The 22,847-nt window shown below is 41.3% G+C and overlaps 1 protein-coding gene across 2 annotated transcripts in view; it reads right to left on the bottom strand.

Moving 5' to 3' along the window:
• Nucleotides 1-8,089: 8,089 nt before the first annotated feature.
• Nucleotides 8,090-22,847, bottom strand: part of dpep2 (dipeptidase 2) — a 105,457-nt gene continuing 90,699 nt past the window's right edge. For both annotated transcript variants that reach the window (XM_063066832.1, XM_063066831.1), the window contains exons 11-14: nucleotides 19,716-19,800; nucleotides 18,240-18,315; nucleotides 18,025-18,160; nucleotides 8,090-12,156 (exon numbers count right to left, since the gene is read on the bottom strand). In XM_063066832.1, the coding sequence (XP_062922902.1) occupies nucleotides 11,971-12,156; nucleotides 18,025-18,160; nucleotides 18,240-18,315; nucleotides 19,716-19,800 (483 nt within the window). In that variant the 3' untranslated portion in view covers nucleotides 8,090-11,970. The remainder of the gene's footprint in view (nucleotides 12,157-18,024; nucleotides 18,161-18,239; nucleotides 18,316-19,715; nucleotides 19,801-22,847) is intronic.

Here is a 22,847-nt window from a genome sequence, read left to right as displayed (position 1 = left end):
CTTTGAGAACCCAGGTTCTCATTCTTTGCTATACCTTGTCTCTCGTTTCTATTCATAGAAACTTACTGTATTCAAATTCTCCATCTAACTGTATAATAAGTGTTAAACTGATTGTGAAATATAATAAGATACCCAAGATTGTGAAATGTACAACTTCTTTTTCTGATCGTTCTTTAATTAGCCATAACCTTAGGTCCAAATAAGGAACAAAAAGCTTATTTACAGAAATTAGGTGAAAATGACTGCCCTTGACATGAGGAAGTATGGTAAAACAAAACGGGTCAAAAGGAAAACACCCACTTGCTGGAATCACATCAGCAGTAAAGAAAAATATCTTTTGTTGTTGAAGGTTAATCATTACATATCTCTGAGTTGTCCCATAGGCAATGTCCTCAGCCCAATCACCTCTGGCTACGTCATTAATGAACTTCCTACCATTATGTTGGTAGTTGGTACAACTGGTGATGAATACACACGTACAGCCTAACCTATCACAAAAATGGGCAGTAATATATAGAATCAACAAAGGGGTATAGAGTCATAGAATATGGCAGCCCAGAAACGGACCTTTCAGCCTATCTAATCCATGCTGAACCATTAATTTGCTTAGTCACATCAATCTGCATTCAGAACACAGACCATCATACCCCTCCCACCCAAGTACTATCCAACTTGCTCCTAAATGTTGAAATTGTCACTGCATCCACCACTTGCATTGGCAGCTCCACACTATCACCACCCTCTGTGAAGAAGTTCCCCTTTTACCTTTCACCCTTAACCCAAGTCCTCTGGTTTTTTTCTCTCCTTGCCTCAGTGAAAAAAAGTTTGCTTATGTTTACCCTATCTATACCCCTCATAATTTTGTATACTTCTATCAAATCTCTTCTCAGTCTTCTATATTCCAAGGAATAAAGTCCTAACCCATTCAATCTTTCCCTATAACACAGGTCCTCAAGTCCCAGGAATATCCTTGTAAATTTTCTGTGCACTCTTTCAATCTTATTTACATTTTTCCTCTAGGTAGGTAACTGAAACTGCACACAGTACTCCAAATAAGACGTCAGCAATGTCTTGTACAATTTCAACATAACATCCCAACTCCTATACTCAATACATTGATTTATGAAAGCAATGCACCAAAAGCTTTCTTTATGACCCTATCTTCCTGTGATACCACTTTCAAGAAATTATAGACCTGTATTCCCAGATCCCTCTGTTCTATTGCACTCTTCAGTGTCCTACTGCTGTCCATGTATGACCTACCCTAACTGGTTCTCCCAAAGTGGAATACCTCACACTTATCTGCATTAATTTCCATCTGCCATTTTTCAGCCCATTTCACCCGCTGGTTCAGATCCTTCAGCAAGCTTTGATAGTCTTCCTTACTATCCACTACACCTCCAATCTTGGTGTCATCCACAAATTTGCTGATCCAGTTTACCACATCATCATCATAATTCCATGTCTGATCCATGCGCTAAGCTCATCTGTCTTTCCTGCAGTTCTCCTTCCTTTGAAATATATGCATAACCAGGGCTTAACAATATCTTTGTCTACAACCATTCCACTATCTGTTCTGGCACTCTGGTTCTCATCCCCTTACAAATCTGTACAGGTCCCACATTCCCTAGAAGAGAGCCCAATGATCCAAAAATCTTAAGTGCTCTCTCCTGCACCAGCTCCTTAGCCACATGTTAAACTGTATCATCTTCCTCCTTCTGGCCTCACTAGTACGTGGCACGAGTATCAATTCTGAGATCACAACCATGGAGCTCCTGTCCTGAACTCTGTGATCTCACTTAGCAGGACCTTGTCACCCTCCCAGCATGTCATTGGTACCAATCCTCAACCTCCTTCTGCTCACCCTCCCACTTAGGAATGCCGTGGACTCGATCCAAGATGTCCTGGCCCTCATCAAACCATCCAGGAATCTCTTTCTCATCCTTTCTGATCCCCCCTACCAATGGATCCCCCATCACTATTGCTCACCTCTTCTTCCCCCCACCTTTCCTTCCGAGCCACAGAGCCAAACGTAGTGCTGGAGACCTGACCGCTGTAGCTTTCTTCTGCTAGACCGTTCCTCCCAACAGTATCCAAAGCAGTATTCCTCTTGTTAAGGAACGTACTCTGCGTTGGCTGCCTATTCCCTTTTCCCCTCCTGACAATCACCCATTTACCTGTGTCGTGCATCTTGGGTGTAACTACTTCCCTGCATGTCCTGTCTATCAACTGCTCATCCTCCCAAATGATCTGGGTTCATCCAGCTCCAGCTCCAACTCATTAACACGGTCCGTTAGAAGCTGCAGCTGGATGCACTTCTTGCAGGTGTAGTCATCAGGGACACTGGAGGTCTCCCTACCTTCCCACATCCCGCAAGCAGAACATTCCAATATCCTGTTTGGCATCCCCACTGCTCTAGATGTGCAATAAGAAATAAAGAAAGAATAAACAATGAAAAACAATCTACCTACGGCCTGTGCTTCTCCTGAGCCTCAATTAGCTGAAGTCTCAACTCCCCACACCAACACTGGTCCATTCATACAATGGCCGCTCCACTTAAACCTAACTTCTTTTTATTGGGCTTTGCCAAGTGCCTAATTATGTTCAGGTTCCAAGGTTGTCAAGCCGAGGAGTGGTAGTGGGGACAAGCTCCCACTACCTAAAAGTGCTCCTCACGGCATGCGCCTCTAACAACCAGTCCAACTCCTGGCCTTCTCGTGTGGCTTAGCGGAACTGTTTCTACTGACAGGAGATGGGGCGAATGCAGGTCCTGGCACCTTAAAACCAGTGCTTCGGGTAGAGGAGCTCATCAGCCTGGGAAGGCAGTCCGTCTAAGAGAGGGAAAACTCTGATTTCAAACCTCCGCTGCCTTGCGGCCATACCCACTCATGGGAAAGGCTTCGGAAGTAAACCCTGAGGACAAATCTGGTGCTGGAGTCCCTAAGGCAGTCCGACGTTGCCTTCAGCCTCGTTCTGGCAACTCCTGCGACGACACTGGTGCCAAGCTGTATCGGCCCTTGCCCTTCCCTTGAACAACATCGGTGTCATGGAGAGGGGAGACTTGCTGCATGAGTAACTGGCAGGCTTCCATACAACCTTGCCCAGGCCTGTAACCTGGAACTTTCCAGGCGTAGATCCATGGTCTCGTGAGACTAACGGATGCCACCAATTATGTGCAATCCAATGTCTCCTCCAGAATGTGGCATGAAAAATATGAAAATCGTCACAGTTATCTGACTTACACTTAGGTGTAGGACCGATCTGGCTTTGAGGGAGGGCAGGCGTGATGAGTCCACCAGATCTGGGATCAGGCATGAATCTGCATCAGGATTGCAGATGATTTTGTTAGAAAAAGAAAGCTGGAGCTTGGAATCAAATTGAAGGAGGTTCAGTGCAGTGGGGTGAAAGTTACTGATCTATTATAAACATGCATCTTTAAATCAACTACATACGCAAGACATGATTTGAGAGCTTGTTCATTATACAAATGTAGCCATGGTGGCCTTTGCTAAAAATACAAGGTAAACTTCAAAATGGTGTAATTTAAAGTCAAATGGTTATAAATAGTGATGGTACTTGTCTACTTTAAAAGTATTTCTTTTTCATTAAATGCATTAAGGAAGCAATGAAACAGATGCTGTTCGACAACTAAGCTGAACGAGCACAGATGCTCCATTGTATAAGGAAAGTTGGTTCTGTGGCTGTGGACATAACACCAGGACGATATTTCATCTCCCTGGCGACAGGGTCAATGGGGTCACAGAACAGTTGCAAAGCCTCCCGAAAGGGGAGGACGAACAGCCAGAGTCCAGACCAATATCAGCACCATTGACATAGGCAGAGGAGGTGGTGAGGACCTGCTTGCCAGAGTATAGGCAGCTAACAACAATGCTAAAGCACAAGACCTCAAAGGTGACAATATAGCCCTTGGTAATAGGTCTGAAAACAGGGGAATTGATTGGATGAATGTTTGAGTGAAGAGATGGTACAGGAATGAGACCTTTAGATTTCCAAGGCATTGGAACGTGTTTTGATTGCACCTCAGCAAGACTGGGACCGATATTTTTGCAGGTGAACTTGTTTGTGCTTCTGGGCCAGTTTAAACTCATTCAGCAGAAGAAGGGAACCTCGAGGCTAAACCAGGAAGGAGGGATACAAAACAAGAAGGAGAAATTAGAAAGTTAGGAAGTGAAATAAATAATATGGACAAAGGCAAGTGGGGTCGGTATATGGAAACATTTTAAAAAGCCAGAATTTTAAGTGCTGTACCTAAATGCTGACAGCACTCAGAATAATGTGGCTAAATTAATAGTACAAATAGAAGGAAATGAGTATGATTTATCTGCCATCACAAAGACATGGCTACAAGGGTATTTGGTAAAAATGTAAAGTTATTAACAGAGGAAGAGATTTGGTAACTGATCTTGATTTGACAAACTATTATGTACAATTTGAATAAATTTGGATCGAGCTAAATAATAGCAAAGGGCAGAAAACATTGGGAGAAGTTGTTTAAAGGTAACCAAATAAATAACCCTTATTTATGCATTGCCCAATATCACAACTACACTTAAATAATAGCTGCAATATTGGGCAATGAATAATTATGACAATGAAAGATGCAAGTGTAACAGGGATAACAATAATCATGGGGGACTGTACACATATAGACTGAAGGTCAAATTAGAAGTAATAGGGTGAAAAATGAAAGATGTATGAGATGGTTTCAAGATTAATATACTGGGAACCAGGTAGGGAGAAGGCTATTTTCAGATCTGTTTTTGTGCAATGATAAATAGCTAGTTGAGGATCTTACACAAAGTCCTTTAGAAGGGCTGTAACATGAAAGAATTCTTCATTAGTTCATCCAAAGCTAAGGTCTTGAAAGTAAACAAAGAAAACCATGAAAGTATAGAAGTAACACAGCTAGAATGGGGAGCTTTATTAAAAGCCGACATAGTGGATAACATGTTGCTGCACTTTGGTGCACATTGCTAAATTTGTTCATAAATGTCAGCTGTTACCCATTCCTCTCCTATGCAAAGAACAGCACAAGCTATCAAATGAAGCATAACATTAGGTCCAGAAAGGAGACCTGTAAAGTTCCCAGAAAATAATAGCATGCTTGAAGAGTAGCAGAATTCAGCGAAAAGGAAAGATTAATTAAGGGAACAAAAAATGGAATATGAGAGGAATTTAAAAGTATATATTAAAATCTTGAACTAGTATGTAAAAAGATTAGTGAAGGTGAATGTATTTCATTTCTAATTATAAATGGGTATCTTTATAATGAGGACAAGGAAATGCCAGTAATTTCAACAAATACATTGCTTCTGTCCTCATGGAAGAGATCACAAATGTTCACAGAAGTGCCAGGGGCGTAAGAATCTAATGCAATAGATAAATTAAAGGAAGTTGCCATGATTAAATGAGTAACAATTGAGAAATTATATTGACAGCTGGGGAATCCCTACAGTTTCATAATCTGTGATGCTGGGCACAACAAAAGACAGCTGTGGAAACAGTGGTGCACTGGTTGTCGTCTTCCAAAATTCTATAGATTATGGAAAAGTTCCTGCAGATTGGAAGATAGCAAATGTAGCACCACTATTTAAAAAGAGAGGGAGAGAGAAAACAGAGAACCAGTGACCAGTTAGCCTAACATCATAGTATTGAAAAAAGCTAGAGTATAACATAAGAGTCATGATACTGAAGCACTTCAAAACTATCAGTAGGATTAAACAAAGCTAACATGAAGTTTATTTTTGAGTAGGTAACTAGTAGAATAGGTAAGGGAGAACCAGTAAAGATGGCAAGCCATGAAGCATTTTCTTATTCTAAGTACTGTATGAAGTGACATTATTAATGTTTTGAGATAAGACCATAAGACATAGGAGCAGAATTAGACCATTCAGCTCAGCGAGTATACTCTGCCATTTCATTATAGCTGATTTATTAACCCTCTCAACCCTCCACTCCTACCTTCTCCCTCCCTTACTAATCAAGGATCTATCATTCTCTGCTTTAAATATACTCAATGATTTGGCCTCCATAGCCATCTGTGGCAATGAATCTCACAAATGGATCCCATCCTCTGGCTAAACAAATTCCTCCTCATTTCTGTTCTAAAGGGACGTCCTTCTACTCTGAGGCTGCGCCCTCTGGTCCTAGACTCTCCCAATATAGAAAACATCCTCTCCACATCCACTCTATTTATGCCTTTCAATATCCAATAGATGGTAAAATTTAATTGTGGAGTATTAACATATTGGGGATGATCTAGAATTAATCACAATTAAAATTCTTCATGCAATGTGAATATCATATATGCAAAGTTTTCAAGGAGAAGCAGCAAATGAGATCACACACTGCATGCATTCTGTAGGATTATTTGAAAATATTGTTTGAATGCAAACATGTAGCCCACTTTCAAAAGATCACGTTGCCAGGACTTTGAAGTTGTCAGAGAAAAATTACAAGGATGTTTCTAGGACTTGATGGTCTGAGTTATATGGAAAGGTTAAATAGGTTAGGTCTTTATTCCCTGGAAAGTAGAAAGTTGAGGGGAGATTTGAGAGAGGTATACACAATTACGAGGAGTAAATCCAAGCGGGCTTTTTCCACTGAGATTGGGTGAGATTACAACTAGAGTTCATGGGTTAAAGGTGAAATGTTTAAAAGGAACATGAGGGGGAACTTCTTCACACGGAGAATGCTGAAAGTGCAGAGGGAGTTGCCAGTGCATGTGGGATCGATTTCAACGTTTAAGAGAAATTTGGACAGGTACATGGAGGGCTATGATCCAAGTCAATGGGACTAGGCAGATTAATGGTTCAGCATGGACTAGATGGGCCAAAGGGTTTGTTTCTGTGCTGTAGTCTTCTACGACTCTATGATATCCATTGTTGGATTTCTTTTATCATGTCTTATGTTAGAAATAGCAGATCAATTTTATTTTATTTCATCATTTTGCGGTTTACCTCTTTTCATGGATTGGTATTATTCTAGGAAAACAGCGTCAATGCCAAGCAGCAAGTAGCTGGGATACAGAGAAAAGGTATAAAAGAAAATCTCAGTGATTCTTTTTCTAGGGCAACAAAGAATACAGATTTTAAATTAATATTTATTTATTGCTGGTTCTGTCATGTTGCTACTATTAGATACCCAAGTATTTTATTGCATTGTTTCTCCCCTCTGCAAATGTCACAGAGATGAAGTACTGAAACAGTATTGTTCATGCAGATTTTTTTTCTTATACCTTAAAGGACCTGTAGTGCAAATTGAAATAGAAACTGATAACTTCCTAAGAAGAGAAAAATTGGTTCAGGCACATTTGTGAATTACTGTATGTTAAAAATGAAACAACAGAATATCTGTAACAGTTAATCATTTTTTATTGATCAACAGTGAAATTCACCAAAATAATATTTTAACATTCACTTTTCTACTGCTATTAAGAAAATGAACAAAACAAAACAAGTTCCCTAAATCAAAATACCATTCATGTAAAGTTGAATATTGTTTAAAGATGGTGGTATTAAAATTACTTTGCTAATATTGAAATGCAAAATTAATTTACATATTTTTGTATAATTTAATGTTTAATCAACTAACATATCCACAACTTTCAATAAAGAACCATACTTTCAGTTAAAAAATAAAAATATCCATTTATCAAAACTTTAAAAAGATACCTTTTTTTTGAGTCAGCAAGATTTATAAAGTGAAAGTCAATACCCATTTTAAAATGGTTATTTTCAACTAAGACTAGTTCACCAGAATGGAACAGTGAAGAACTGGTATGAGTTGCCAGAGGAAGTGACCGAGGCACGTATGGTTGCAATACTTAAAGAGACACTTGGCCAGGTACATGAAGGGGAGAAGGTTGGGGAGTTTTGTCAGAATGCAGGCAACTGGGCTATTTGGGAGAGTGCTGTAGTGTGCCTGGACCAGCTGGGTTGTATTACCTTAAGGCACAATAGAAACTCCTCCCTCCCCCGCACATAAAACTAACAAAAGTGAAACAAGAACATCAGCACCCAAACCTCCCCTCCCCCACACAAAAACAATAAGAACATCGACCCCCCCCAATACCCCTCTCATGTTAAAGTGATTTACATAATAAGTGTATCCAGTTTAACAGCTCAGCAAAAATTAAATACAGTGTCATAGAGCACTACGGCACAGAAATTCTTCAACCCATCTAATCCATACCGGATTATTATTCTGCCTACTTCCACTGGTTTGCACTGCACCAGTGCCTTCCATTCCCCTCCCATTCATGTACTTACTCAAATTTCTCTTGGTCTGATCAGGGACAGTCAGCATGGCATTGTGAAGGGCAGATCGTGTCTAACAAGCCTGATAGAGTTCTCTGAGGAGGTGACCAGGCATATAGATGAGGGTAGTGCAGTGGATGTGATCTATATGGATTTTAGTAAGGCATTTGACAAGGTTCCACACAGTAGGCTTATTCAGAAAGTTAGAAGGCATGGGATCCAGGGAAGTTTGGCCAGGTGGATTCAGAATTGGCTTGCCTGCAGACGGCAGAGGGTGGTGGTGGAGGGAGTACATTCAAATTGGAGGATTGTGTCTAGTGGTGTCCCACAAGGATCTGTTCTAGGACCTCTACTTTTCATGATTTTTATTAACGACCTGCATGTGGGGGTAGAAGGGTGGGTTGGCAAGTTTGCAGATGACACAAAGGTTGGTGGTGTTGTAGATAGTGTAGAGGATTATCAAAGATTGCAGAGAGACATTGATAGGATGCAGGAGTGGGCTGAGAAGTGGCAGATGGAGTTCAACCCAGAGAAGTGTGAGGTGGTACACTTTGGAAGGACAAACTCCACGGCAGAGTACAAAGTAAATGGCAGGATACTTGGTAGTGTGGAGGAGCAGAGGGATCTAGCGGTACGTTTCCACAGATCCCTGAAATTTGCCTCACAGGTGGATAGGGTAGTTAAGAAAGCTTATGGGGTGTTAGCTTTCATAAGTTGAGGGATAGAGTTTAAGAGTCGCGATGTAATGATGCAACTCTATAAAACTCTGGTTAGGCCACACTTGGAGTACTGTGTCCAGTTCTGGTCACCTCACTATAGGAAGAATGTGGAAGCATTGGAAAGGGTACAAAGGAGATTTACCAGGATGCTGCCTGGTTTAGAAAGTATGCATTATGATCAGAGATTAAGGGAGCTAGGGCTTTACTCTTTGGAGAGAAGGAGGATGAGAGGAGACATGATAGAGGTGTACAAGATAATAAGAGGAATAGATAGAGTGGATAGCCAGCGCCTCTTCCCCAGGGCACCACTGCTCGATACAAGAGGACATGGCTTTAAGGTAAGGAGTGGGAAGTTCAAGGGGGATATTAGAGGAAGGTTTTTTACTCAGAGAGTGGTTGGTGCGTGGAATGCACTGCCTGAGTCAGTGGTGGAGGCAGATACACTAGTGAAGTTTAAGAGACTACTAGACAGGTATATGGAGGAATTTAAGGTGGGGGCTTATATGGGAGGCAGGGTTTGAGGGTCGGCACAACATTGTGGGCCGAAGGGCCTGTACTGTGCTGTACTATTCTATGTTCTAAATCTTGAAATCGACACTGCATCCACCTCTTGAGCTAACAAGTCATTCCACGCTCTCAACACCCTCTGAGTAAAGAAGTTTCCCCTCAAGTTCCCCTTAAACATCCCACCTTTCACCCTTATGTATGACCTCTAGTTCTACTCTCACCCAACGTCAGTGGAAAAAGCTTGTTTGCACTTACCCTGTCTATAATTTTGAATACCTCTGTCAAATCTTTCCTCAATCTCCTATGTTCTAGGGTACAAAGTCCTCACCTATTCAACTTTTCCCTACATCTGAGGTCCTTAATTTCTAGCAACATCCTTGTAAATTTTCTATGTACTCTTTCAATCTTATTTACACCTTTCCTATAGGTATGTGGCTAAAACTGAACACAGTGCTCCAAATTAAGCCTCACCAATGTCTTATGTAATTTCAATAACAATAATATCCCAACTCTTGCATTCAATACATTGATTTATGAAGGCTAATATACCAAAAACTTTCTTTACAACTCTCTACTTGTGACTCCACCTGCACTCCCAGACCCCTCTGTTCTACCACACTCCTCAGTATTCTACCGCTCACTGTGTAAAACCCACCCTGGTTTGTCCTCTCAAAGTGCAACACTTCACACTTGTCTACATTAAATTCCACCTGTCGTTTTTCAACCCATTTCGCCAGCTGGACCAGATTCTGCCGCAAGTTTTGATAGTCTTCCTCACTGTCCACTACATCCCCAATCTTGGTGTCATCTGCAAATTTGCTGATCCAGTTAACCACATTATCATCCAGATTGTTGTTGTAGATGACAAACAACAACAGACCCAGCACCAATCCCTGTGGCACTCCAGTAGTCACAAGCCTCCAGAGAGGCAACCATCTACAACCACTCTCTGGCTTCTTCCACAAAGCCAATATCTAATCCAATTTCAGCCAAGCAAATGAACCTTCTTGATCAAACTCCCATGTGGGACCTTGTCAAAGACCTTGCTAAAGTCCATGTAGACAACATCTACTGCCTTGCCTTCATCAGCTTTCATGCTAATTTCCTCAAAAACTCTCTAAGATTGGTTAGACACAACTTACTGTAGCATGCACAAAGTCATGTTGATTATCCCGAATCAGTATCTGTCTATCCAAATACTTGGATATCCAGTACCATAGAATACCTTCCAATGACTTTCCCACAACTGATGTCATGCTCAACGGCCTACAATTTCAAGTTATTCATAGAGATGTTCTTAAACAACAGAACAGCATTAACTACGTATCCTCCTCTCCTCTGGCACCTCACCCATGGGTAAGGATGTTTTAAATACCTCTGCTGGGGCCACTGCAATTTCAGCACTAGCCTCGCACAGCATTCAGTGGAACACCTTGTTGGGCCCTGGGGATTTATCCACCCAAATTTGCCACAAGGCAGCAAACACCTCCTCCTCTGTAACCTGCATAGAGTCTATGACATGGCTGCTGCATTGCCATACATCTACACATTCTGAATAAATACAGATTCAAAATATTCATTTACGTTCTCCCTCCATGCACAGATTACCACATTGAGCCTTCACCTTGTCTGAAAGAGAAAGTTCATATCTTCTTTTAACCCTCCAGATATCCTTAGGTGTTCTCTTGTATTTCTCATACTCCTTAAGGACCTCGTTTGCTCCTGCCTGCCTATACCTGCGATGCACCTCCTTCTCTTTCTTAACCAGGGCCTCAAATGCTCTTGAAAACCAAGGTTCCCAAAACCTGCTATCCTTGCTTTTTAATCTGGCAGGAAAATACAAACTCTGTGCTGTCATTTTAGAATCTCAGTGCAAGGACCAGTACTATTCTTTTCCATAACTACCTTGAAACTAATGGCAGTGGATACAAATTGTTCCCCTACACAAACTTCTATCACCTGTCCCGTCTCATTCCCTAATAGGAGATCTAGTATCACACTCCCTCTAATTGAAACTTCTATATACTGATTAAGGAAACTTTCCTGAACACATTTGACAAACTCGTTCCCAACCAGCCCTTTTGCAGTATGGGAGTCCCAATCAATATATGGAAAGTTAAGATCACCTACTATTGCAACCTTATGTTTCTTGCCTTTTATTCTAACAAAAACATACAAAGTGTACTCTCAAAATATCACTTTTGAAGGCCTCCCACTTACTAAGCATCCTTTTGTCAGAAAACCACCAGGATAAAGTAAAAGGAAGAGATTTGTTGAGTTTTTCAATATTCTCATTTTGTTGTGGGAATCAGAAATTAATGAATTTGAGACATCTATTTTAGTTAGGGACTGATTTATCCCTCTCTACTTCTGACTGTAATAAGTTTATGTTTATTTCACTTCTCCACAGAAACATTTGGAAGTGCTTTATTGCCAAGAATCTTTGATTGGATTCACTGTTCAGTTCAGATGGTGCAAATGGTGGTGACAATAATGGCCGATAGGGTGATGAAAGTAGTGTCCATTATTTTGCTTTTTGACCCGTTTTGAGATGGGAAAGGATTCCTGAGATTCAAGCGACAAGGATTCTTAACTTCCTCGTAGGGAATTTCCTTTTCACTGGGTGGCAACTTCTTCAGATCCTCTTTAACCTGTTTAAAATAAGTTATGTCTTTCAATAATCAAGCTGTTCTTGAAGCTACCTAAATGCATAAACACCTGATGAATTTATTACCAGCCAAATCACAGAAGTGCTTTCCCCTCAAAGTCAATCGTCTTCTCACCATATTCTGGTAATGGAGGGACATATTTTTTGTTCAGTCCAACTTAATCCCTCACACCTATTTCTAGACTCTAACCTTTGCGGTCTGAAAGTCTTATGGTCAAGCTACACTGCAAGCATGAAGGCTACAGTTTAGTCCTAACAGACCATGACAGAGTGAAGCACAACTTACCTCAGATAAAATGATAAACTGAAGACTATCTGCTTGTTCTCAGTTTCCATCCACATCCCAAAGATGTGGGGTTGGTAGATTAACTGGCCACTGTAAATCATCCCTATAGTGTGAATGAGTGGTGGAATCTAGTGGGACCTTAAGGGAAGATGGGGAGTACAAAATGGAATTAGTGTAAATGGATGCCTGATAGTCGGCATAACCTCCTGCCCTACCCTGTCCCTTCCCTCCTTACTCTGGCAACCTCCGCTTTACATTCTGAGTCATGATGAAGGGCTTTGACCTGAAACAACAACTACTGTTCTGCATCCACAGATGCCGCTCCACGTGCTGAGTTTCTCCAGTAGTTTGCTTTTTGCTGAGTGCAGTAGAACTGGCAGTAAGGCTTTCAGATGATTCATTACACTTCAGAAAGTTTCAGAAGAGCAAATGACAATGTCTCAGTTCATTAGCTGCGGGAAATGCGAAGTTTTGCTTACTAAAGCTTTGCAGTTTCAACATTCACTTAAAATATATTTCCATTAAGTGTTTTCTTGGAAACATTGAGCTCAGAGTATCTTGGCCATCAATTGTCACAAACATTCGTGTGCCTGAAGACTTTGGTTGTAATATTGGTTATTATGTGAGAAAGGTGAGGCTTTGATTCTGAAGAATCCAGACACAAACAAAATTTCCTGGCACAAAGAAAATTAATGTTAAGGGACAGTGGAGACAAAAGACATGAAAATTCTGATATCTTTGTCTAGATTTGTCCTGGTTATCTGGATATTACATGAAATATTTCTTTTTTTAAATGATCCAGCAGCATATTAAGAATGTAGTGTATTCATTGATAAACTAATCCACCTTTTTCACTGATTTCAAAATTTTAACCACTCAAATGTCAAATAATCATGCTGAACTCACCCTTCTACATCCCGTGTCAATTTGAACATATGTTCTAGAGCAGGAGTAGGCATCCTGGTTCCTTAGTTTGATATCACTATGGCTGCTCTGTTATAACTGCATTCCCACCTACCCTCTGTATCCTTCATTCCCTTGCTTATCAAGGATCTCTGCCTTAAAAAGGTTCAAAGGCTTTATTTCCACTGTCCTTTAGGGAAGAATGTCCCAAAGATTCAAGACCCACTGCTTGAGTGCATATTTTCAATGTGACCCCTAGTGCTAGATCCTCTCACAAGAGTATCCAGCCATCCTGTCAAGATGGTTTTCAATCAATCTACTTCTCAGTGCACCAAATCCCATGAGATACAAGCCTAATCTTTCTAGCTTGGCTTCCAAGGATGACTCATCAATTCCAGGTATTAGTCTGGTAAACCTTCACTTCACTGCTTCCAACACATTAATGCTTTCCTTTAACAAGACGATCATTGCAGTGTGTAATACTCTAGTAGTCTCACCAATGCCTTGCATGACTGAAGCATAACCTTACCTTTGTATTTAATTCCCATTCCAATAAGTGATAATGTTATGTTAGTTTTCTGGTTTAGACCATAAGATATAGGAGCAGAATTAGGCTATTTGGCCCATCAAGTCTGCTCCGCCATTTCATCATGGCTGATCTAATCCTCCCCTGGGCCCCAATCTCCTGCCTTCTCCCTGTAACACTTGATACCCTGACTAATCAAAAATCTATCAACCTTCACCTTAAATATACATAAAGACTTGGTCTCCACAGCTGCCTGCGGCAAAGAATTGCACAGACTCACCACTCTCTGGCTCAAGAAATTGCTTCTCATCTCCGTTCTAAAAGGATGCCCCTCTATTCTGAGGCTGTGTCCTCTGGTCTTAGACTCTCCCACCATAGGAAACATCCTCTTCACATCCTTTCTATCAAGGCTTTTCACCATTCGATAGGTTTCAATGAGGTCACCCCTCATTCTTCGGAATTCTAGTGAATATAGGCCTAGAGCCATCAAGCGCTCTTCATAGTGTTGGCGCATGGCCAAGTGGTTAAGGCGTTGGACTAGTGATCTGCAGGTCGCGAGTTCGGGCCTCAGCTGAGGCAGCGTGTTGTGTCCTTGAGCAAGGCACTTAACCACACATTGCTCCTGCACGTTTATAGCCCAGAGGTGGCGGTTGGTGCAGAATGGACAAGACAAGACATATGTCGCCATTCAATCATTTTCATGAACCTCCTTTGAACCCTCTCCAGCTTCAGCTCATCCTTTCTAACATAAGGGGCCCAAAACTGCTCACACTGAATAATACTGAATATGTTCCGCTTCCAGTTCATTTAAAAAGATGGATTGCATGTAATGCTCTGACCGGCTATACAAAGTAATTCAACACAACACATATGTTTATGATTGTAATGGCCACCATATTTTAAGATATTCCAAGAAAACACTAATAGAAAATATTGTTGGATGCAAACTTTGGCATTGAACAATCTAAACAATCAGCTGGTAAGTGACAGAAATCACCATGAAAAATGGATTTTTTATTTGGAACAAATCCCAGTCTGAAGAAAATACTGTCAACCTTTTAATTTCAGAAAAAATTGAAACACTTCATTCCCATATTTGGCTCTTCTCTCTTCCCCTACATGAATTCTGTGCCTGGGTAGGGGGTAGGTTCCCCGCTCACTGAAGACTGCAAGGTACAACCTCTACTCCTGACCCAACATCTTTTATGCCCTGTTTTTCTGATTTCTGCCCTTTGATATTTGTACACTACTCTATGCATTGGTCTCTGTTCATAGCTCAATGGCATAGCTGTAGCCCTACTTTAAATCTCATTCTGGAGTTTCCAATGTTTAAAAAAGACATAGAAGTTTGCACAGTTCAGTTTGAGGCGAGGAAGTTCTTTGGACAATAGTAGCCAGAGTTAAATTATCAAATAACATATTTTGAACAACAAATTATTCTTTGCAGCACACACAAAATGCTGGAGGAACTCAGCAGGTCAGGCAGTATTTATGGAAAAGAATAAACAGTTGACGTTTCAGGCTGAGACCCTTCATCACTGCTGGCCTGCTGAGTTCCTCCAGCAATGTGTGTGTTGCTTTGGATTTCCTGCATCTGCAGACTTTCTCAAAGAGAATAAGTTCTACGTCTACTGGGAAATGGGACTGCTGAAAATGCTCCCCTGGCATGGAGTCAGTTGGGCTAATTTACTTCCCTCTATGTTATTGTCAGCAGAAGATTTTTTTTTCCCTTATGTGTACCCCTCGGGTTCCTTGCTGAAGGCTTTGAAGCAATTTACTTTCACAATGTCCTACAGTACTGAGCTCCACATTTAAACAATGGCATTTCTCTTTGGTTTTCATGCAAGGTTTTATTTCTCTAACACGAGTTGCTATGCAAATACATTCAAATAGGTTTAGTTTTGTGATCCAGTGTCAGATGAGAGAAACAATTTTTGCTTGAAAACTTTGCATATGCCTTTAATTTGGAAAGTAAAGATCATTTGTTTGGAAACCTTTAGTAGCTGTTTGAACCATTATACTTGTCCTGTTTTGTCAGTTATCTATTGAGGAACTTACCTACTGACTTTACAGCACAATCCAGTTTACTTCCAGTGAAGATGGCGCAACCAAACATGTGCGATAGCTTCCTGGTAGTCAAAAAGCTAAGAAAGCCAACTAAAAACATCACTAAAAATACCTTTCCTGAGATAAATTGTATTAAATTATCACCGCAAACAGTGAAGGGACAAGCAATGACAAGGGGATGAATTGATGCAGATGAAATTCCGATGCCTGTACAGCAGGCCTGGGAACTAGGCTGGAGGGCTCTGGGTGCCTAAAGAGGAGTCGAGGCCCAGGCAGAGGAGATTCGATTTTGATGCTTGTACAACTGGCTCACGTGTGAGGTTGGATCGCCTGGGTGCAGAGCTGATTTGAAGAGCTTGAAAGCAGCTTCAGGCTGGGTGACCACATCTGGGCTCAGAGCGAGTCACTGGGCAGTGTGGACTAGGCCCAGGGCCCTTCAAGGCAACGGTGCCTGGGTCGTAGTGCCAGGTACAATGCGCTGTTTAGACAATTTAAACCCCGGGCCAGACTGGAGGCGAGAGCTGGTTTTGCTCATTCTCCACAATGTTCACTCCTTGCTCCAGAGTGTCCAGCCCCTTTGCTGTTATGTTATTTGGTTAATTTAAACACCGACTCAGATAGACTGAAAAGACAGGGTGTCGGTCTGGGACAAAAACATATTTCACTATTTCACCACAATAGACATCTCCATGGCACTGAGACTATAAAGACTGCCCCATCTACTGTGCTCCATGCCCAGTAATATGATGAAATGATAAGCAAGGCTCTGGGCCTACTCCAGACTGCTGCAGGGTTTGGATCTGAGGACTCATTTTTGGTTCGGAATGCTGTTGTTCACTTCAATTGTTTGCATGATCTGTATTTTTTTTCTCTTGCACATCAAGTGTTGGTCTTTTATTTTTATTCTTTTCTTTCTTTAAAATGGGTTCTTTTGGGTTTCTTGCTTTGTGGCCAGCTCTGAGCAAGTAAATCTCAAGGTTGTATAATTTATACATCTTTGATAATAAATGTACTTGAATCTTGAATCTCTATCAACTACAGTCAAGCTCATCAGGAATACATTTGAAGTACATTTTACTCCAGTCTTTCACCTTTCCCACCCACCTGGCTTCACTTATCATCTTCTAGCATGTCCTCCTTCCCCTCCCCCCACCTTCCTCTTCTGACATCTTTCCCCTTCCTTTCCAGTCCTGATGAAAGGTCTTGGCCTGAAACACTGATTGTTTATTCATTTTCATAGATGCGGCCGGATCTGCTGAGTTCCTCTGGCATTTTGTATGTGTTGATCTGAAATACCAGCTGGATACCTGCCTTCTGTGATATCTGGTGGCAGCAATTCCCAACGGGTGGCGATTAGGACTCAGGAAAGAGGCCACCCCCATCCCTGCCATTCATAGGCCCAACCTTTGTCTTACCTGTCCTCACTCCTCCTAATCCCAACCTTCCATTTGCCCCAAACCCGACTCTTCCAATACCCTTTTGTCTAAACCAGCCCCTCCAAATGACCGCCCCAAATTCAATTCGCCAAACCTCATCACCTAAACCTGAGCACACAAAACTGTGTCCCAACCCTGACCAAACCCAACCACACAAAACTAACTGCCCCATTTCCCAAACCTCACACACCCAAAGCTAACCCCAACATTGACCCTACACAAACTTATATAGAAACACTCTAAACCCAACTCCTAATAAACTGTCTGCCCAGACCTAAACCAGCTCCAACCTACCCCCAAAACCAAACCCTGATCCCAATAACTCACCTCCAAAACCCAGTGCAAAATTTGAGTTTCCTTCCTTCCAAAGAACAACAGACTTACCAAGCTGATTCCTTAGCCAGGCCTCTACTCCCAACCATCTCCCCACACCCCCACATTCTGCTGGTGTTCCTTCGTCACCCTTATCTCATCTTCATCGAAAAAGATGATATACAGGTTGTGGCAGAGATTGTTGGTCACGGTTATTCTTCTGGTTCCTGTACTGCAGCATTCTCATTATCCTGCATGGTGTAAGCAGACTTTCAAAGCTTCCTCCCCCTCCCCCCAATCTCACACATACAGCCTTCTTACCTCTTCAACTCTCTGGAAAACACGGAGAAAGTTATTTCGCAATACAGCTTTCAATTCTTTTTCCAGCCAGTTCCGCTTCAGCAATTCTTCTATGAGTGCAGGATATTTTGACACATCTTCGAGACCCTGAGGAAAACTGCAATCCACCATAATGTCAGGAAGTGTTTGGCAACATAACAAAAGAATTAACTGTTGGAGTTCTGCAGCATACAAACCCGGAAGCACCATCATAGTCCCCCCCTATTCCAACCGACTGATATCCAGCGATCTTCTTGATGTGGTCAAAGTGATCTGTAACAGCAGCAGCAAGATGCAACATAGACCTTGATAAGAAGTTCAGTACTCCAGTTATATGCTCAAAAATCTTCAAAATTTGACGAGCAGAAAGCAATCTGCTGGAGGAACTCAGAGAGTTGATCAGCGTCTGTGTGGGGGTGGGGAGGAGACTGTTGATGTTTAGATCAAGACCTCCAGTACTCCAGCAGTTTGATTTTTGCTCCAGTTTCCAGCATCAACACTCTTTAATGTCTCAAAATTTAAAGGTTTTGTTCAATATTGTCAAAAATTACTTTTTTTAAAAAAACAGAATGTCAGTGGTTGAGTGTACAAGTTTCAGGTTTTTCACCTGCTCTATTGGTTTACATGTACAAACTGACTGAGATATTCAGAAGCATGGCTGGACACCATTAAACCCATTCCACCCATTTCAGAAGTTGATTCTTCTAAAGCCACTAAACCAATTTCCTCGGACTTCCATCATATCACATCCTTAAACACATATCCTTTTGAAATATTTACCTAACTTTCCTTTATTTATCTTTCATCTGAGCCTCGACAGGTACCATGACAAGGTTTTCAGATTCACTTGTAGAACAGAAGCTCCCCAAATGCTAATTACACTGACTGATTAAAGTTCACTGCACGTATATTGCAATACTCTAGTAGCAACATTTACTTATTATGGTCATATCCTAGAACCTCTGTGCGTTCCTCTGAGCTTTTCACTCCAAATATGACATCTTCTTGACCATATTTGCTTGATAAAGACACTTTCGAAAATAATTTAGCAATGATGAATGTTCTGTTCATGACTTTAATTTAACTCTTAAATGTAAACTATATATAATTCATTGAATTATAGAAGGAGGCCATTGAGTCCTGCAAATCTATGCTGGCATTCCCTGTAATCTATTTTATTTCTCTCTCTCAACACCTTACTGACCCTGTTATCACCCACCTACACTAGAAGTATTTTACAATAACCGATCAGCCTGCTTAGCAGCACAACTTTGCCATGTGGGAGAAGACCAAGTCACCCAGGAAATTGGTGCAGGTACAGGGAGAAGGTAGGAATTTGTCGGAGGCAGTGCCTGAGGTCAGGTTTGTACCTAGGTCACTAGAGCTACGTTTCAGTGGCAGGAGTAGTGTAGCACTGCCATCCTGAGATTCAAGCACAGCTTTCCCCCACATTTCTCAACTATCGTTAGCTTCAAAACCTTTTGTTAGTGGACATATAGAAAATCATTTAATTATGAGGTGCAATTGTTAATTTAGATAAATATTGAGACATCAAGAAGTGTACCCCCATCCTCCCACCCCCGGTGAAAGAAATCAATCGATAAAGCCAAATAAAAGAACTGAAGAGCATAAGACCATTTCCTTAAACAAACATGCTTGTTTAAATCCTGTACCTGCAACTAGAGAAATGTTTGCCAGCTCCTGACAGGCCACAAAACCAGGGTAAAAGTTCACCATCACGAGACCTTCTTTCTCTTTCTGAAAAGTAGAAGTAGATCACAGCTGCACTAATTGTGTAGGCGTCGAAACCAGATTGCACTCAATTTTGGAGCATCAGCACACGGTTGCATTTAGCAAGAACAGCAAATTCTGTCCCCCCTCGAAAGAAACATGAATCTGGATAAAATTCATTTTGAAGTACATTGGGATGGATAACGTCCAGAAAGGTGTCCTAAAATAAAAGCTGTGTTCCTGAACATGACCAGGCACACTTAAATACATCTGAGAGCATTTTGCAGTACTGCACTCAGAATTGCCTTTAAAGGCATTCTCCCCATGACAGCCAGGCACACTAACATTATGCCACAGCTACTCCAGTGACAGAGCAGTTAGAAACTGCTGCACAGAGCAATAGCACAGGGAAAATCTCACAATCTCACAGATACATCAGGGCAACTTAGACACCACTATAAATATACTCTTAAACATACATCTACACATTAAATTCAGTGAATAATCAGGAAAGTGACACTATGATAATTCTTGTTAATGATAACTATAAAATAATCTTCAGGGAGGAAAGCTACCATCCTTATCAGCTATCCAGCTCTGGTCTAGTCTAAATGTGAGTCATAACTGATGCAATATTATTGAAATTGGACTGCACTCAATTTTAGAGCATCAGAATATAGTTGCATTTAGTACGAAAATGTAATTGTGCCCCTCTCAAAAAAAAAATTCATGAAGCTGAACAAAATCCATTTTGAAGTGTGTTGGGATGGCCTTAAAAGCACACAGTTCACCAATATATACTTCAGAGACTATTTGGAATGGGGTCCCAAAAAAGGATTTTTTTCAATGTAAGGGATTCCTGTGCATCTTCAAATTCATCTTTACCAACTCAGTAAGAGGGAGCAACTTTCTCCAGCCAAACTGTAATTCCAGAGCAGCTGTTTCATTTCAGTATTCAACCTCCTTTGGTTTTCACTGCCCCTCATGCCTCACTGTGACATATTGCTATGATCAACTGCCTGTGAAGTGAGATACTAGGGTATGTAAGGGGTTTCTTCTTTTATGTTACTGCATAGGCTAATCAAAATGGCTTCTTTGTTATATTAACTGAGATGTAAGTTCTCTCTCTCTCTCTCTGCTTGTTTGGGTTATATTATTGATAAGAGAGAGAACGAACCAATTGGGATAGATGTTATTCTTTCTTGTGTATCTGTAAGCTATTGTTTATCGCGGGCTTTGGGGCAGAAGATGCGATGGGGACAGAGAGAGGAAACACGATGCTGTAAGCTGGCTGACGGGATGGACCGTGAGCGGGAGTCCGAGGCCCAGGGGCTTCGGCGAGGAGAGAGGACGAAGCCAGACTCGTGTGGAGTGTCCGGTCGACCACCGTGGTTGGTCCCAGGCGGCGGGTCAAGGTGGTCGGAGGGGATCGAATGGTGGAAAGAAGACTCTGTTCATTGAGCTTCAACTGTTGTGCACGAAGTGGTTGAACTTTGATAAGTTTGGCGCCTTTTACTTTCCTTTTACATTTTATCTCTATTAATTATATAGTTCCAGTAATATCTATAAAGTGTAATCATTTAATCGCATATGGTGTATTGTCTGTTATTTGGTGGGGTGGGGTACATCACACAGCATCCACACAAACTTGATTACCCAGTTTGGCGGGGCTGAAGGCTGCTCTCCCTAGATGAAAGTGAGCTGAGCGAGCCTGAGGTTTACCAGGGGGCTACAGGTATTAAGACAGTGTAATAAGTTTTGATTAAGGTATTATTGATTTGGTGTTTTCATAAAGTACTCTGAATGCACCTGGGCTGCTGAAATGCATCTTAATTACTGAAAATAGGATGCATTTCAGCTGCCTGAGTGCAAACTCAATGTGCCAAGCTAAGTTACAAAGGTGTAGCAGCTGCTGGCATCACTGCCTATCCTCTCCTAGACAGGTTAATGTCTAGCATTTCATTTGAATATACTGAAGCTAAACCTTGTTTGAAACTGAACATTGAATGATGCTACCTCCTTAATTATAGCTGAGCTCTAGTCTGAAATACTTAACTTATGTCATAGCGGTCACTTTGTTCTTCCAATATTTGTGTGTAACTCTCAAGGCAAGTTGAGTACTTTCTCATGATTCTTATCTCCTATTTGTCCTGCTCCCCGAATAGGAGGGAGGGACTTCAAGGTGAGGTGGAAAAATGTGCCAAGTTATTTTGCTGAAATGAAACATCTGCTCTATGTTGCCCCTTCTTTAGGAACAACCCTTTAGGTTGGGGGATTGAAAACATCAGGATTAGGTCAGGTAGAACTAATAAGAAATTATGGCTTGTTCAAGGGAGTGTGCCATCACTACATTGATCAGTGTCAATTGTAGATGGTACATTATTTATTGAGCTCCATTGTGTAACTTAAAATGGTTAATTGTTGCAATGACATAAAATTAATATTGCCTCATTCCTGGAGTCAATTACTCATGGCTGGGTGACTGAAGACTTTACGGGCTTAAAATATTAGCCCATCAAAGTGTCACTCAATACCAAACTGATCAAAATGTGAATGCATTATTCACATTTCCTGGAACAACAACACTTAATTAAACTTTATTGATGTAGAGTAGCAGTCCAAAGGCTTCATGATCTTGATCAATGTTTAGACCTGAAGAGAGGAACTGATCAGAAGAAAGTAGATATTGACTAGAGGTCATAGTTGCTTCTGCAAGGCATCTCTCATCAGGAAACATAGAGAAGTTGTATCAAGCCATATACGTATGTAATGGAATCAGTGAGTCATTCATTTCAGTGTTGTACTCAATGCAATCCTACATGCAGGATATGAGGACTTCTGTTTCATGCAGCTTTTCTGCTGATTACTCATTGCTCTAATGGCTTTGTGGACACAACTTGGTTTTCCAATGGAGAACTTTCTTCTGCAGGTTCCTTACATGAATAATCCTCTTACCCTGTGCATGCTGAATGCCAGCCTCCACTGGAGGGTAAGGCTCTGGAAGATGAGCAAGGCCAAACTTGGCCTCAAGGCCTTCCTGCACCTTCTCCCTGCTGCACCAGTGCTACCTTCAA

Source organism: Mobula hypostoma, chromosome 14 (genome assembly GCF_963921235.1).
Source record: "Mobula hypostoma chromosome 14, sMobHyp1.1, whole genome shotgun sequence".
Classification (NCBI taxonomy): Eukaryota; Metazoa; Chordata; class Chondrichthyes; order Myliobatiformes; family Myliobatidae; genus Mobula; species Mobula hypostoma.
The sequence above is the reverse complement of the archived record's forward strand: the minus strand, read 5'-3'. Positions and strand labels throughout refer to the sequence as shown.